General features: G+C 34.3%; 1 protein-coding gene across 2 annotated transcripts in view; it reads left to right on the forward strand.

Annotated features, from left to right (window-relative positions):
* LOC144849203 (nuclear hormone receptor E75-like) overlaps nt 1-19,520 on the forward strand; it is a 59,356-nt gene that overhangs the window by 4,201 nt on the left and 35,635 nt on the right. The window contains exon 1 of one of the 2 annotated variants that reach the window (XM_078706254.1): nt 13,397-13,829. The exons of the other annotated variant lie outside the window; for it this stretch is intronic. Within the exon in view, the coding sequence (XP_078562380.1) occupies nt 13,775-13,829 (55 nt within the window). The 5' untranslated portion in view covers nt 13,397-13,774. Of the gene's footprint in view, nt 1-13,396; nt 13,830-19,520 lie in introns of those variants that run through there. 2 annotated transcript variants of the gene reach the window in all.

The raw sequence follows: 19,520 nt of genomic DNA on the forward strand, positions 1-19,520 counted from the left end.
TGTGTTTCCATCTTGTTCATGGCCAACCTTTGCATTCAGATCACCCATGATGAAATTTATCTCATCTGATTTGCATTGGGATTTGGCCTGGTCTAAGGTCGCATAAAAGTTATCTATCTCTTCATCTGTGCTATCAGCTGTAGGTGCATAAACCACTATGATAGAGATATTGAAGGGTTGTCCCTGCAGTTTGACCAGCATAACTCTTTCACTCACAGCCCAATAGCCCAGCATACATTTAGCCATATCACCATCCAAAAGCAACCCTACACCTTTTTCATGTTTGTCTCCTCCAGCGTAAATCATCTTGTAATCATCAATCATAAATTCACCATTATTTGTCCAATGAGTTTCATTTATCCCTAATATATTGATATTGAGTCTTATCATTTCCTGCTTAACATTTTCAAGTTTGCCATCTTGATACAAGGTCCTCACATTCCACGTTCCTAGTCTGATTGTACTTCTATTGCGGACAGTAGCTTGATGACGGTCGAGCTCCACCTGTCGCACATGAGACACCCTACCAGGCGAGGAGCCTCCTTCATACGATGGATGTACCCCCTTTACGCCGTTAGCTTTCATTCTTGAATTGTGACACTTCATAATTGTTCTTGGAAAAATGATAGTGAAGTGGTTTCCCGTTGCCTTCTTCACCGCAGTCTATCAGCCATAAATGGGATCACCATCTTGCCTGACAATGTGTGCTGAGGTCTGCCGTTGCCCTAGAAATGGATCTTCCGCCGAGACACCCATACTGCATCACTGCTGCCTAATGCAGGGCATGGCTAGGCCTATTTAGAGGCGGCCTAAACTCGCCTCTACTGCAGAACGTATTTGGGGATATGCCGGTTTTATGACCCTGTTGGTGCCACCCAACAGCGCCCGACCCCCTGCTGTTACTGCAGTCCTCCTTTAGTCGCCTCTTACGACACGCGGAGCTTTCGTGGGGGGTATTCTTTTATCAGACCCCTCCCCCAGGTCAAAGCCGGATGGACGCAAACATTAGTAGTAAAGCAATAATACAATTGTTTTGATCCATATTAAATACCGTTATTTGATGCTTTTTTGGATAAAGTTTGATAGGCCTATAGTGTAGATCGACAACGCTTAATAATATTAACTTTTTAAGACGGTTGGTGTCGCATATGAGCGGATATGACGTGAATGTAGCGAAATTGTATCATCAAGCAATAGTAGGGGCCCGAGGACGGCTTTTTGGGTAAGTGTAAACACATTGCGGGCTAAAATGAAAGCCGGCTTCGGGCTGGCTAATAAATCGTCGATAAAGTGTAAATGGGGTCTATGTCACTTTCTTGAATTTAAGGATAAACACTAAAAAAAGGCAAAAAATAGCAGTAATTTGACGTCACAGCGACCATGTTACGTCACTGTATAAACTATGCAACCTCCTCTGTTGTGTACGTCCATGGCCGGATCTACAAATTCCATGCCGGGCCGCTATAACAACAGTCTTTAGTCAACCATATTGAATGATCGCGTGGTTGAAGTTTTAATTAATTACACCTATTCTTTGAACAGAATGACCGTAAATCACGGTTTGACTCAGTGAGTAAAACGCCGTGGCCATTGATATCAATGCTTCAGCTTAGTATGTTCGAGTTCAATCCGCGACATGTGTAATTATTAAGTATCACCGGTTAAAGCTAAAAATCAAAACTAGACCACAATTACAAAACTAGCAAAAAAAGATACGAAACCTAAAAAAAAAAAAATTGCAAAATATAAAAAAACATGAAAAAAAAATGTAAATGAACTAAAATAAAAAAACACACACACACAAATAAAATGAATCCAAATAGGCGTTGTGTTTCCACAAAATATCAACACCCAAAAAAAAGTCCGAGCAAAAGTGCGGAGCACGGGTTACTGCTATAGACCACAATTTAATTACAGAAGTAGCAAATAGCTAACAAATCTCCCACACAAAAAAAATTGTAAAATATCAAAACCATTGAAATAAAATGTAAAATTCCATATCCAGTATTGCTTTCATTTTTTAGTCTACATATATTTCAAAGTGAAGGGATAGTGTATAACAAAATCAATGGCCGCCATAAATACAGTAGTTCCAAATTTTATTCTTGATAAAATTTGTTTTATTTTAATAATTTGTCAAAGTACTTTTATCAGAGTGCGCTTTTATTATACTTGCCCATGCAAAGTATATAACCACATAGGGCAGAAAAAGGGTTACTGCTAGTGCTATTATATTGTGAGTGTTGACAAAGTGCGAGGCAAGCAAGCTATGCAAGCAAGGCATGCCAAAATATTTGTGCGAGGCATCATTTTATCATTTCCAAAAGTGCGAGGCATTCGAGGCATAGTTTACGATTTAAAAAAAGTGCAAGGCATATATTAACGTACAACTATGCTATGATATTAATATATAAATCAATTATTTATATTTTTATAATAGGCTAGGCCTATTATCTAAATAGATTCGTGTATACACTCGACATTTTATTGTTATTGTTTTATTTTATTTTTATGTAATGGTTGTTTTTGTATTTCATTCAAGTCATAGTTTTGTGTCAAATTATTTGAGTTTACTTTTACAACAGTGCCCAAACTGTCTGTTGTTTTCATCCGCCGTATGTCAATCAATTTGGTACAAGTGATCGGCAGGGGTTGAAAGTTCAATTGGTATTTTAGTGCATGGTGGCTCAGGAATGTGGTAATCATCGTCGCTGTTAGAGTCATCTTGGTAACATAGTTGACGCCGGTGTGATCGGTTAGATGATGATGGAACCTTGTAGCATTCAGTACGTTTGAATTTGTACGCCGTACTACGTAACTGAGATCCGATAAACTTTCGAATTGTGCCATGTTACGAGATAGCGATGACGGGCTTTTGACTTATTACGATTGGCCAAGACGTACACAAGAACTTCAATATTGGAGCTTATAGGGAAATGACGTGTTGGAGCCTTTATTTTTCGCTATGTGCATGATTGGCTAAACGACGTTTGTGCTGTGATAGAATTAGGCGACTGTCTGACAGAGGAATTTGCTACTAAACTGGTCGCGTTGCGTCCACATCTCCCTAGACGAAAGGCCACATGTGCGTAGTCGAGAATTTAAGCAAGCAATTGTAGTCATGAGCATAGTTGGGCTGACTAAGGGCTGTGTAAGGAGTTGTCTTCACGGACAGCTTTTTCGGTGATTGGTTTTTTTTTTCTCATTTCTGTTGTACATCACTTTATATGTTCTGACCCATTGTGTTTTTAAATTACGTTCACATATATCTTAGCTTATATAATTTAATATACTTTATTATTAACTATTTCTTATATAAAAAAACCATTAATCCATTAACATGTATATCCATTAACATTTGTTTTAATCATGCATATTTGCTTTCTTTTTGAGTTCATCTTTTTTATTATTATCTCTAATAACACTTAACTTTTTTTTTTACAGTTAAACATTTTGTGTTTGTGTTTTTATTTGGGTTTTTTGTTCTTCCAAGTTCAATAGTTATTCTGTGGTGTGCTAACAGTTTATCAGTAACTAACGAAGCGAATCCAGGAGCAGGGTCAGTGCGGATTACAGCGTATGTTATAAAATGGCTGTAGGTCAATTAGCTGATGGCACAAAGGATGGTCAAAACGCAAATGAAGTGCCATCCCTTAAGAACATCGCGAGGAACAATAATACATTCGAGTACTGGTGCGAGTGGCTCATTCCTACAATTGACCAAGAGACCGTCCTTGGCTATGGTGGTAAAACGAAGAAGGCGCCTGACATCTTTTATGTTCGTGATTTTTTTGTGAGGGCGTGTACCCTGAGAAAGGTGAGAGTGAGTGCGTCGAAGGACCGAACATTCAGACTGGATGGCCAACCAAGCAGGGCGACTAGTGAAAGGTAGTTTTGTAGAGCCAGAGATAACTTTTTCAATATTCACTTGGAAAACAACAGAGTCTGCAGAATTGGCAAGTAGGAGTGTCGCACGGCTGTGCATTCCTACTCCCGAAATCAGATGGTATATGTATCAGTAGAATGTGTTGCGTAGGATTTTCGTCTCCTGACACTGCCACCACGCCAACTTGGTATATATAGACAATACTCACACAGACAATACAACTGAATAACTGATACTTGAAGTATAACAATGAAGTAACTTTATTAACAAAACAAACAGTAACGCATTGGAGATAAACAACAACAATGAGAGGTCGATACACAGAGGGCGGTATACGACATAAACAGCCAAATTGGCGCTGGCGCTAGTTTCATTCGCTTGTATTTTTTCCAATTTCCAAACTAACTTATCGTGTAATACCACATTAGAATTATGCCTCATAAGTATTATTATGAAGAAGAATCACATAAGAAGTAACAAATAAATCCTTAAATTAATGATTTTACAGACGTGTTACTTGCACACTGTTCGCAAATTTCGCATATTCATTGTTCAATATTTTTGTTTCTATGAGTAAAAAAAAGAGTACAGAGATAGAGGACTAAAACTCAGTGAAATGCTTCAATTCCTAATGCATTTATTGGTGAAATAGACGTTTAATTTAAATAATATTTGTTAATCTGTCAATAAAAATGCTGTAATATGTTACTGCTGATACTGTTCTGTTTTCAAAGAATATATAATCACTACCTAGCCTAGACCTAGGGCTTCCTACTGAGGATATTATGATGAATACAGTAATATTTTTTCTTTATTGACAGTGACAAAATATATTGAAATTGAACGTGATTTTCACCAAATAGTGCGTTCAATATAAGGATTCCACAGAGTTTTTAGTCCTCTATTAATGTTTCTCTTTTGGCGTTCCATAGAAACCAAAATATTGAACATCAGTAACAGTATGCGAGAAAAACGTCTGTAAAATCATCAATTAAGTTTATTAAGTTTATTTTGCTCCCCCGGGACCTAAAAAGCATATGTCACATAATTAACCATAACTTTTTTCCTAGAGACAGAAACTCAAAAAATTAAAAAGAAAAATAATGCCAAGGACATTGTCTTTATAAGTATATTGGCTTATGCACATTTTAGAAAAATTATTCCAAATTTTAAATTTATCTTTGACTACCAAATGCATAAAATTGCTAAATAATTCATGAATAAAACTATATCTCTTCATCAGAACCTATTTTTTCTCTTCAAAATAAGACCAAACTTGACCATTATGAATGACCAGTTTCAAAATTATGAATAAATTAGTGGACGGACTCATCCGATGATGACCATATGGCAACAGGATCAAGAGAGCAATTGGACCATACAAAGACTATTGTGAAAAGCAGAAAGCTGGAGTGGTACAGACACGTGTCGAGATCCAGTGGGCTGGCCAAGACCAGGAGGGAGAAGGAGAGGCAGACAGAGAAAGAGGTGGGAAGACAACATCAAGGAATGAACAAGTTCGACCTTTGGTTACTCACAACAACCTACAGAGGACAGAGACCGATGGAGGAGGATTGTCCAAAAATCAGCAGTGGTGCCTCAACAACCCTATCAGGGGTTAGGAGGCTGAACTGAATGTAGTAGGCAACCCATATAACACGGCATATGACCGGTTTGGGCCGCCGCCAAGTTGAGCCACCGGTGATTTCTATGAAACGCCCAGTGCGTCTTTTACGACATTTTGTGTAGTGATTAACGATGTTGTGGGCTAGTTTCGGCAGCCTAGGCTTACGCTATTAAATTATTTAATCCTACCTTGGCTTAACGAATTATAAATACACAGACGTAAACGTAAAATATATATGCAAAATCAATATATTCCATGTTAAGATTTAACATAGGCCTATGGGCCTATTCAATTATTACGACATGTCACTGTGTAAAGAAAATGGCTGTAATATTCCGTAGCTACCCCGACCAGAATTAAATTTTGTATCATTTTTAAAAAAAAGAGACTTGACATACAAGAAATATGAACATCCATACCTTTTTTAACACAATATTTACAATACATTAACATACAAATACCATCTAAGCATGCAGCGTAAGCCAAAGCTAGCTTCAAAATATTGAGGAAGTTCAGCAGTCAATTTTTATGATTTCTGTAATAACTTGGAGTTATTAATATAAAAGTCTTCTTTTATTGCTACCTTCATCAGAGTGCCGCCAGTGCGGTGATACAGTTGCACATGTCCCCATTGCGTACTACATCCGGGGCATAGTTATCATGGTAACGTTCAAAGGTCAACAAATAATATATGAATATCACACCCCACCGTTTAAGCATTGAACCCTAAAGTGAATAATTGTAACTTTTTTTTAACACAGTAACATGAACAAATGATTGTGACCTTTTTTAACACAGTAACATGAATGAATCAGTCATACCCCAGTCTTTTGGGGGCTTTTCTATTTCTCATGGATCTTCGAACAATCACTGAGTTCTCGTTATTCTTTTGCTCAGTTGATACAACGTTTTCGTTGACATTCTTACCAGCGCTAACGCTGACATGATCATTTTGATCAGTTAATCTATCTTCAAGATTTTCATCAACATTAGTACTATCAACATTAATACTAGAAACATTAATACTAGAAACATTAACACTAGAATTTTCAGTTTGACGAACACTACCGTCTTCCCCCACGGATAAACGGCGTCTTATTTAGTCTACATCTCGTCGCATAATTCTACCGTCTACCAACTGTATATCGTACATTTTGCTGCCCTGCTTAAGCTCTACTACGACAGGCAGCCAACGATCCCCACTGGCATAGTTAACAACAAATACCTTGTCATTTATGTCGAAATCCCTGACTTGGGAGTGACGGTCGTGGTGGTATTTTTGTCTTTCCTGCTTTAGCCTTACTTTATCGTTTAAGTTTGGGTGTACCATGCTCAAATGTGAATTTAACATTCTACCCACGAGTGCCTCGCAGGGTGGAATACCAGTTGTTGAATGGGGGGTAATCCGATACTTAAAGAGTACTCGTGATACCTTGGTTTGCAGTGAACCCTCAGTCATCTTTGCAAGGCCCTGTTTTACTGTTTGGACTGCCCTTTCCGCTAAACCATTAGAGGAGGGTTTAAAAGGGGCGCTAAAATAATGTTTGATGCCATTACGAACAGTAAATTCCTTGAATTGAGTGCTGGTGTACGTTGGCCCATTGTCACTCACTAAGATCTAGGAATGCCATGAATGGCGAATATCTTTCTGAGTGCCTTCCTGTTAACCTGACATTTGGTACATGTGCTTTTGGTACATGTGCTAACGCATTTTTCCAATTCATTATCAATACCTGGCCACCATACGTATTGTCTACTTATAGCTTTCATTAGGGTTATCCCTGGGTGACAATCATGTAATTCCTTGAATGAGGTTGCGGCCCTTTGCAGGGACCACTATATGGGACCCCCACAATCAACACCCATCATGTACACTTAATTCATCTTTACGTCTAAAATAGTGTTTGAACTCATCTTGTGAGTCAAGATGTACGTTAGTCTTACCCCAATTACCATACAATATACAATGTCTGAGATGAGATAATATGGGATCTTTATCGGTCCACTTTCTGATGTCATCGGACTTTACTGGAGAGCCATTTTATATTCTAGCTTTCCATATTTTAACATTTTTTGATATTTTAGTAGCATTTTATCCTATTGGTGTCGACCTGCCTTATTTTACCCATCATTTTATCATATTTCTATTTTTTAAAATTCATTATTTCAAGACTTCATAGTTTTTAGAGCTATTTCGTAACATTGTGCTTTATATTATTTAGGCCTATGTGTTATTTTATAATGTATATTCCCATATACAGTACTTCGTCATTGCCTCTTTGTACTGTATTTTACCTTTGGAAGCTTTGGATGCTTGCCAACGTCACATAATCCCCGTCACTGATTGGCTGGTTGACTTCAAGTCAACTTTCGTAAGCGTAATCGTAAGGTGTAAAATCGCATCGTAAGGCATGTTCATCCAGAAATTAACCGGTTTCCTGTCAGAATATCGACGTAACAGATGGAAGCTTCAGTCACCTGTACTACGACAATTTCTACTTGTATTACGTCGTTTGAGCGTCGTAGCTTTTTTCAATCGGTTTCCAGTCGATTTTCAATTTCCAATGTAAAAACATTGTAATCGTAAAGAAATTTGAATTTCTTATGTCGACTGGAAACCAGGCTTTATCCGTATTCCATTTCTCCCCAGATTTTCATATTGTCTAGGTCGCATGAAAATATTTTAATTTTTATGACATCATCCATGTCTAAAAATGTAAATAACGTCTTCTTCTATTCTTCTATTTTAAGGAGCAAACTTCATAGTTGAAGGCTACTGCTCCACTTATTTTCATCTATTACAATAAATTTCAATCTGTTATAGCTCGTCAGAATAAAAAGTGATTATCATGATTAAAGCGTTTTCTGGAAGCTATTGGATTGTAGATACGAATTCATGTGAACATTTTGCCAATCAGATGTTGTGACATCATCATATGGCCAGTTGAATATAAAAAGTCGTATTTTTCATATTTTGCGTCATAGTTCATCACATTTAAAAGAGCACGCATCTATATTTTACGTATTCAAATTTCTTCTATACATTAATATGTTGTTGCTGAGATAATTTCCTTCCGAAATTTCTATCTTAGTGAATTTCATTTGGATACCGTCACCATGTTAAAAATTTCACCTATTCTAACTGTATGTAATATGTATACAGATTATTCTGTTTATACTGTATATACGGGCCTGTTTCTATTGAGCAGAAAATACGGTTTTGAATACCGTTCTTTTCAAGAACGGTTTTTTCTTGCCAGCAGAAATGGGTCTCCACAAAAAAGAACTGATTTTAAAAACGGTTTCAAAAACCCCAATTAATTGCGGTCTCGATCGCAAAGAACCGTTCTAAAACCGGTTTCCGTGGAGCAATTTTTAGCTGCAACACAATCGCGGTCCCAATTTGACCCCAAAAACTGATTTCTGCTGCACTGGGACGAATTGCGGTCAACTCGCAACCCGCGCGATAGGACCTAGGCCCAGTCATTTTTATTTCTCTAGATAGTGAGTATTTTATTTAACTAAAAAATGTGGACCGATGCCATTACGAGGTTCGTAATATTTAGGGAGAAGAAGAAGATGAGGGTACTTGCAGGAGGCGGAAGAAACACTAACGTACATGTTTTTAAGAATATTGTAAAGCGTGTGAAAGCTAGAAGAGTTCAACTTGACAATATCGGAGGGTGCGACGTAGCCTTACCTATACTTTACCCAAGGACCACAAAAACGTTTCAGGTAATAATGACAGGATTACCTGCCCCTTCTATGACGAAATGGATGCAATTCTTGGGGATCGCGAAAAAAAGTTAAGTTAAAAGTTAATAACCTAGATCCAATCGCACTTCCGCCTAACGAACTGCATCGTTGTGTATATAATGACGTCATTCATAACGTCGCACATGGACGGAACCGGTTTTATTGGAGTAAAAATTGAGCTGCAACGCGATCTTTATTTATAAACAATAGAAACAGGCCCTATATGACACAAAATAGACCAGAATTCAGCACTAACAACATATCATATTCTTCAGTTCAGGTCATAATGCCATAATCTTTTCTGTGTGCAAAATTCCTACGTATGACGTGCACGTGGTATTTGTGGTGCGGATAACTAACTCGTCAAAGTGACGACTTTAAATCTAGTAAACATAATTATTATGAGAAGTTATTCTATTCTTGTTAAATCGGAACGGGATTGAATGATAGGATTTTCACCCGATGGCCTATGTAGGCTAGCTGTCAAAATAAGCCGGGTATAATAGTACCATCAATTTATCATTGAATAATGGTGAAAACGTTCCTTCCTCTAAAAATGTTCTTGCATGTGCTGTGAAGTGTCGCGTTGTCTCCGAGGACAGTCCAGTTACAGGGAAAATAATGTATTGAAATTCTTTGAATGAAGTTAAATAAACATGAAAAATGAAGATTAATAAAATCAGACTTTAATTAGATAATTTTGCAATTTTAATCAAGGTATTCACAATTATTAAACAAAGAAAATAATTACTTCACTTATAAAAAGAGAAAAGAAACATTTAATTTTAACAAAAAACCATTGTCTGACAGACAGTATTTTTTGCTTTAATTACATTTTTTTTAATCCAGTTTTTGGTTAAAGTGAATAACTATTATGTGAAATTAAAATAACACATTCTAAAACAAATCGATGAATATAGTATCGATGTGAAGAACATTGCGTCGATGAAAATTGCGACGATGTAATGAAAATTGCGTCAATGTGATGAAAACTGCATCGATGAAAACTTGCGTAAACAGAGTTCAATCCGTCAATTTTAGCAACATAATAACATTATTAACATCATTTACTTTACTAGTAGGCCAAGTAGTAATTTTCATCATTGATTGAATTAAAACCATTAATGGAATTTTCATAATCAATTCAATTCATCACATCGATGCAGTTTTCATCGATGCAGTTTTCAGTTTTCATTGATGCAGTTTTCATTGATGCAATTTTCATTACATCGACGCAATTTTCATTGCATCGACGCAATTTTCATCGACGCAATTTTTATCATCGATGCAATTTCATCATCGCCAAAAACTTGTGTAAACGGCGTTCCATATCTAAGTGCCATATAAGTGAGCGGCGTTTTTTGTAAAAAATATTTCTTGTTTATTTAAAACATAAATACCATATTTTATAATTTATTACATATAGATGTGTAATAAAAGTATTTAAAATAAATATATATCTTAAGCAATAGAAACCATTAATTAAAGTACGATTTTTCATAGTTTTACCTTTGTTGGCAATGTGGGTTTTTCGTGTGCCGACTTGCACCCATTTACATAGCTAGTCGGCAAATTGGGATTCAGCAAACTGGAGTCGGCAAACTGGGAGTTGGCGAACTGGGAGTTAGCAAACTGGTCAGTTACCAAAATAACGCCCCTACCCTGGAATATGTACAGTACTATAGTTTAGTTTATGATTATATTTTTGTTCACAAAATGTTTACTACTGATTGCTAAACAAAAATAATTGATAATATATCATTATTTCTGAAAAAAGTTTATTACATCATCATTATTGCATATTGAATAAAACATTTTAATTTCGACAATCAAACAAACTATGACATTTTCTTGGACCGAAATAATAAACTTAATATTAACCTTAAAACTGATGTTGAAAGTATATACTCATTTTTTTAAATGTTTAAAGATGTCACTCATATAGTAAAAAATTATGACTCATTGCGGTATGTAATAATCTATCTGCACCAAAGTGGTTACTAAATAGTAAATACACGTAATATGTGACCCGATCTGGCAAAACCCTCTCTTTGTCGGCATTTCAAAATTCACGTAATCAGCCAAAATACGTCCAAAGCGACTACCCTTGCAGATTACATGTTTTTGCATTTTCGAAATATTTCACTATTTAAGAATACGTCTACCTGATTTAAAGTCCCGAAATTTAATTAAAATTATAAAAACTTGTATTTTCCTCAAGCCTAACAATTTATTCACGATCTACGCTAAAATTGTGCGTAAATTCAGTTGAAAGTGGCCGAGTTTTGATCGCCAGTTCGCTGCACAATGTTGAATGGTCACACATCAAAATAAAGCTCATCCACTTGACATTCCATATATGGAAGTTTTAGGGTGGAGTTTAAAGAAGGAACCAATGAAAACTTTGATTTACTATGACATAATTTCAGAAAATTCGGTTCTTCGTATTTCTGGAACAGCGAACTGCGTTTTGTTGCTATGGAGCATCATCGCAATAACAAACATTATTGGTCAATGCACTAGATGTTATACGCTCTACGCGCGGAAATAAAAAGTTGTTTACATTTTTGTGAAGTTATTTTCATTTTAAACACAGCATATCGTAAATTGGAATAAAAAAACGATTTTAATATTCAAAGTAAAGTGTTCTGCAATAGCTGTAGCCTGTATGTTGTTTATTCTATAGTAAAATAGACAAGTCAAAAACATAAATTCAATTGTATTTTCTATATTTTTTTTGGGCTAGGCCTTATTTTTATTATGGATTTAGGCCTACTGGACCTAGTCTATTATTGTCCATAAATAGTTTTCTTTATACATTGTATATATCCAATCGACTTTTTATTATTTATTTAATTTATTGTCCAGTCCTTTCATATTACATGTTTTTTTCAATCATTGGATTGAAGCCCAAACATCACAGCGAATCTTCCACGTTTTTAAAAAACGTGTAATCATCAATACAATGTTAGCTAGCACTGTTAGCTGTGACTCTGCAAGGCGTTTAACTTGTCTAGTACTTGTCTACTACTAATGCTAGCCCCTGTGTCGATGCACCGCTGACATACACGGCCTGATGAACACCGATGACGGCGAAAATCTAAATAGGCCTTGCTAGGCTATGCCTGCTTGGTACTTCGCTGTTAATATCGTTATTAATACATCCGAAACCAGTTAAAATAAGCTTGACGTTATAATGCTGCTTTTCAATAGTGCAAAATAATTCGAGTGAATAAATATGTTAAAACGGCATCTGAAATCAGTCAAACTGACCATCATGTCCATGCTGCTATATATCGCTGAAACTGGTTTTTTTTTTGCGCCAATAACCTAGAGCCTGTTTTCCTGCCGACGACTAGTTGCGTTAAGTTGCGTTGAATTTTCAAATCGTTAAAGTTGAATAACGATGATGAAAAAGTTACAGGTTTTGATACGTCAATTCAGCCTAGGACATGTTTTCGCTGATATCCTAATCTAGACTTTATATTATAATTTAGTTTTACTTACACTTGTTATTTTGAAATATCTTAATTTAATATATTAAATGCCATTTTGCCAAAATTGTGGTTGCCATATTAGTATTACTATTGAAGGCATGGTATTATTTACAAATATGCTTGACGAGTTTATAAAGGGTATGTGACCATATTTAACGGTTTAATTTCTGTTTGAATTGATACTTGATTTTTTGTAAAATGTAGCTATTTGGCGGCTATTTTGAATTACGAGTTGCATGTTTACCTGAAATTTTTTGTTCATACACATGATACAGTGTACTACTCTAAACTCGAAAACCCAGTTTCAAATATGAATTATTACTAATTTATGTACAGCGCATTGAGAGCATGGTTATATAAGCTATTTAAGAATGAACTAATTATTATTATAAGGACTCAAAAAAACATGGTGTCAATAATGTCCTTTCCGGGTGGCATCTGGCTCAATCTGAAGCCCCTCTATTGGTAGTATTAGAGTAATCTAACCCTTGATATAATAGTACAGCCAACCACTAAAAAATTGTCTAGATCTAGAAAACAAAGATATCTTGGAAGTTGTTAGTTTTCTAGACACCCATTCATCAGGTCTAGAAAACTAAGACTTAAGGTATCTTAGTTTTCTAGATCTTAGTTTTCTAGACACGGGAACAACGGAAATATTGTGTCCTCTATTCTTCTCCTTTAAACTATGGCTAATTTACATTGCATTACATACAAGTCATTACAAATAAGTGGCAATAAACAACTGTAGTACATAATTGATGATGAAGGTTTTCCTCTTGACCTTTCACACTCCACTAGAAAATCTAGGTCATAACCTTGACCAAAGGTCAGATTGCTCTTTCATTTAGTAGCAAGGCTATATTTCATAGTATTTTTAAGGCATTTGTGCTGTGTGGCCTAGCAGTAGATGGGTTTAGGTACAAGGTCTCTAGGCAACAGCAGTATAAAATACTAGAAAGGTATGATTAACAGTTTAGAAAACATCATTAGTGAGCTAGCAGTAACATGGACTCTTTACTACACTCTGAGTATTTAACATCCTGTTTCACAACAACGCAAGGTAATACACTGATCTGATAATATGGCTACCAATATCAAATCATTATGTTATAAAAATCTTAAGCTATTGTAATTAATTAGCCACAATTTTTTAGTATTGTATAATTCATATTTCACAATAATGTGCAATGTGTAAGATGACTAAAAGCTAAATTTTAATTTGATAGATTATGTTTAAAATTTATTATATTATATGATATTCTCATTTCATTTTATCTAAATATATGTGGAAATTAGTGAAATTTTTAGTATCATCTTTATCTCATGCCTGTATGTTTTTGTTCAGGTTTTCTGTTACTACCTGATACAGTGCGGATCTTCCACCTATTTTTTTTATAGGGATGTTTGAATATGTATCATATGTATGATTTTTTATGAAATTAAGAGAAAAAAAGTTGATTACGTCATCATTAATTGCATATTAAATAAAAAATGTTTATTTTGACAAACAAACTATGACATTTTCTAGGACCGAAATGAAAACTTAAAGCCTTAACATTAACCTTCTTTAAAATTTTCATATATTAAAGCTCAGGTACAGGCATAAATTTTAAATATAATATCTGGTTAATTGTACATAAATCAAATATTTGTAATAGAAATCAAGACAAAAAAACATGAATTTCCCATAAAATAGTCAAATACAAAATTTGGCAAAATTCTGCTATAAAAACCAGAAAGACTTTTTTCAGTAGTTAGGTAATTACATATGTAATGTATGGTGACTCCCTAGAAGGTGAAAAAAGATATATGGTGGATAATTTTTGCTATAGCATGAAAATAAAACTCGGAAGTTAAATAAAAATACTAGAAATTTAAAATTTCTATTTACAACATTTGTGTACAAAAGAATAGAGATTTTACTGTGTAATTTGAACTATCCCTCACTGAAAAAAAATGCTTATTTTCAACAATTTTTGTAACACAAATACAATCCCAAAAATTATGAAACATAGGGGAAACTATAGATCGATAAATATTGGAATGTATGATCAATAGACATCTTTTGCCCGAACCTGGCCTTTAAAGTTAAAGACCCCTTCCCTAAAATTTGTGATGTTTTGTAAAAATAATACATATTATTAATTTAAAAACAATAAACCAGGTCATTCTTGTTTTAAATGTACATTTTATGGTAAATTATGATAAAAAGTGAAAAAAAATGCACTACCTAAATAGCTCGCGTCGAATGACTTCTCGTGGACGGTCTTTAGGCCTAGCCTAGCTAGGCTTATATAGTTTTGTAAGCCTAGCTGGTAAACATGGGTAACGTACGAACATCGTATGCTAGCTATATACCTAGCCTGACGTTGTATAGTTGCTGCATTAATTGTCTTTCTATTTTTGCCAGACTCCGTTGATACAAATTGGGGAAAACCCGGTATTTTCGCTGAAAAGTCTTACATTTGTTTTGGCCTCATGATCGATCAAAAAGTGGGTGAATTACAGAAGAAAAACAAAAATATCAATTCGCACAATGCATTTTGGGATTTATAGCGGACCGCTAAAATGGGCTAAAATTACTAGAATCAACTGGGAAACGAATGAAATAAGATTTTTTTATATATCCGTATTGTTTGTATTTTATTTCTTGGTGTATAGATTATGCATGATTTATAATGAAATCTAGAGAAAAAGTAAATTTTTATTATGCAACAAGGGTGGTTTATGACGTTATGTGCAGAAGGATATTTGATCGGATTGTGATACCGGCTACTGTATTTGCGTTAGCAAGATCCTATCTTTCGGATATTATAAATAATTAAAGATTCTGACAAAAATCAATCAATCAATATATCTTTTAAAAATCAATTAACTTTATTTAATTTAATGCATACTGTATAACCTATAATTCGTATAGTGACGATTTAAATCTAGTTACAATTTATTTTTCCTAATTGTTTTAGAATGCCTCTTTATTTACAACATTTGTGTACAAAAGAATAGGGATTTTACTGTGTAATTTGAACTGACAAGAAAATGCTTATTTTTAACAAAATAATGTAGCACAATAAAAATCCCAAAAATTATCATACATAGAGGAAATTATAGATCGATAATTATTAGAATGCATGACAAATCAATGTTTTGCCCGCATCTGGCATTATTTTATAAAATTAAAATAAAATCATAAGTTGGCAAAATAAATAATTGATTGATGGATTGATTCAGAATTAGTACTTGGGTACTGATTTTAATAGTAAAGGTAAATTTATTTTAACAAAATTGTATAAATTGCTAATTTAAGATCACATTGTAGGTAATACCTAATTCGCATATAGACATTTATTTCCTTTAATTGGAACAAATTTTTAACTTATATGAAATGTAAAATCTTTACAGGCCTAGTCTGCATCCTGTAAAACAGTGAAATATACCCATGTGCATAAACTCCAGTCAATTGTTGGTGTTTTTTTTATTGTCGTTTATACCAGCATGATTTTATTTTTGCTATCTGGCAATGCCTTTGGATGTGAACTAGACAGTGGCATTGTCAATTTCTAATAAGAATTTAATCCTTAGCCTATGAAAGTACGTCTGTAGTGAAATCTACACTCACGCTAGCCATTCACGTTTTCGAAAATGGCAATTTAAAAAAGAATAAAAGATATCCTTTGCAAAACTTGCAAAATTACTGACTGTAAAGTTTTCCGTTAGCCACAACATTGCTGCCGACAACCAACACAGAGATAACATTGCATGACTTGCCCATCACACATGTTTTTTCGCATCAATCAAGTAAATTAAAACTTCCCGTTACGGTAGCACGAAGCCTTACATAATACTGTACTGTGACTGTTCGGGAAATCGTGTTATCTGTAACTGTACATGCTCGGCTAACAATGAGTTTGTTTTCAGAATTGCTATTTGTCCATAATAATTAATAGGCATGCTCAGTAATTATAATTACAAACAAACAAACCGTGCAGGTGTGTAGATGCTTATTTCGTGAACATCACACACATACGGTGGAAATTCCTTACTGGTAGGCCTAACATTCTTGCAGTCATATTTTATTGATGTTTTAATCACAAATTTTTAATGAATTTAAGGTAAAAACAACACTAGACAATAACCTACACATTTAATATTTATTTACCGAACAATTTGACAATTTTCATCGTTTTTATATACAGTATTTGCTAAAGAATTCCCAATTTGGCAAAAAAAAATCAGCGACCTTTCGCAAAACCAAATTTGACCTTAGCGTGAACGTAGGAAATGTCATGTCAAAACTGGTAATGAAAGTTCAAGTTGAAAATATAGTACTAAATGTGCTTTCAAATTGGCAATGTTTTTTGTTGTTTTTTGGGGAGTTTTTTTTTTCGATTAGGTTGGCAGTATCCTTTTTAAAAAAATATTTGGTCAGGAAGTGTGGTTTTTTGTAAAAAATATGGAAGGAAATATGCAATGCATGACCAAGATTAGGCAATTCTCTGGTGAACTAATACACATGGATGTTAAGCCATATAAGCCTAACAGCAGACAGTGTAATTTGCACCTACATACAACTCAGAGGATTTCTTATTAGGTTGGGTTCCTTGGCAATCAATAAGAACCTATGAGTAGATTTGCCTAAAAGAGCAATCCTACCCCCAAATTTTACTTCTAGCATTTTAGAGCATTTCAGAATAAACTTACTTATACATCATTCTAATACAGTAGATGTTGAAAATTATCTTGTGGTGGAAGATCTTTGTCTATTTTTATTATATTATAAATTTGTTCATGACCACTGTTTGGAGGAAATCAAGGTTGTCTTCTGCAACTAGTAGCATTTTGAAATGCTGTCAAAGAACTAGAGAGAGACACACAATGAATGTTTATGAGTTGGATGGTGAGAATATTTCATGAGTTGAATAATTGGCTGATTTTTAATGAGGAGTCGAGTTAAAAAAAGAGCAGTGAATTTTTCATTGAATTAATTATTCTCCATTCAACGAATACAAAAAATTCATTATTTGTTTTATAACAATTTATTAATTTGTTTTATTTAGTTTATTAAATTTACAGGCCAGTAGCCATGACAGTGACATGGATTACGAGCGAAGCGAGTAACATTAGGCTGGAGGCCAGGAGGCCACCATGGGCCTCCCTGGCTTGGAGTTAGTTAGAGGTTCTGAAAAAAATTAGCTTTTTTGGCATTCATTAGACTCATTTTAATGACTATATTATGTGAAATTTTAGACATACGAGTGAATAATGATCAAACAATCTACAGAACACACGCATCTAACCTACAGAAAAAAATGTTATAGTTAGTCAAATGTGTTTACTGGGTGCATCACAGAAGCAAAACAAAAATGTTAATCTGTGCACGATTCATGCCAGTATTTATAGCGGTTCCTTTAAAATATTAAAATCAACTTATTTTTCCCTTTTTTTAACTATTAAAGATGAATAAAATTGTTGTATTTGCATTTGTTGCTGCCAGAATTAATAAAAGCTGAAATAGACAAGATACGGTTCAGTGGCGGATCTAGGACCAAGCGGGGTAAATGTTACATAATGTAAATTTGAAACTCCTTCCTAAATGCCGATTTTTTGACGACCTAATATAAATAAACTTTGATCGAAAAACACAAAATTAATATTTGATCATCCGGTACGCCGAAAATGCGTAAGTTACGCGCGATTTTATGAAATGTTATGGTTGCTTATAAATTCTGAGCAAAAAATTATTTTTCAATGAAACGAAAGTGTACTTCATAATATGGAGCAACTTTTGACATGATAAAAATGGCGTGCTACGTAAAAAATTATGCGAGTATACGTATTTGAAATTTCAAATCAGGTGATTTTGAGCATTTCAAAATTGTCAACATTTTTTGCATTTTACGCTTGTGCGCACAGCTCGTACAAAGCGTAAAAACTGGTTTTTGCAATTGACTTTTTTTTTCATACCACCTGTAGTAGATTTTCATGTACTTTAATTGCAAAATAACGACGCACATGCATTTGTGCAAAAATATACCTATTTTTAATCAGTTATAGCTCCTCAGGATGGCTGGTTACCCCAATTTTTTTTAATGTATGGAAGCTGATAAGTTGTAGATATCAATCAGGTAAAATTTGTACCCACAGGATGTTCTGACGTCATCATATGGTCACTCGAATTTAAAAAATATATTTTTTCTCTCTTTTGGACTAGTCAATCCCATTTTCTCCTAGATTTTAATATGTTCTTGCTAACTCAATTTTCTTTCACATGAGTTAAACAAATTGTTATTACGTCATCATTTTTGTCTATCTTATGTTATGACGCCAGTTGAATTAAAAAAGTCAGAGTTTCATCTCTTTCTTAAGCTCATCGCGTTTAAAAGAGAGCGCATCTCACTTCTACGTGCCCAAAATTCTTCACATTTTCATTAATGTATTTATTTAGATAATTATCTTCTAAAATAGTTACCTTTCAATTTGATGACGTCATCGTGTTAATAATTGGATTTAAAAGATGGGTCTCGTAATTTCATCTATGCTACACTGTATATAAACATATACAGTGTATTCTGTAAATACTGTAATATGCTGTATGACAAAAAATAGGTACAATTCAGCACTGTAAACATATTTAATTCATGTCATAGGATGGCATACTGTAAGTATGTCATTCCAAAATACAATTGATACGCAACATTTAAACTAAGTTTTCTTTTCTAAAATTTATTTCTGTTTTTAGTGTATATTTTCT

This window comes from Antedon bifida, chromosome 7 (assembly GCF_963402885.1).
Source record: "Antedon bifida chromosome 7, ecAntBifi1.1, whole genome shotgun sequence".
Taxonomy (NCBI): Eukaryota; Metazoa; Echinodermata; class Crinoidea; order Comatulida; family Antedonidae; genus Antedon; species Antedon bifida.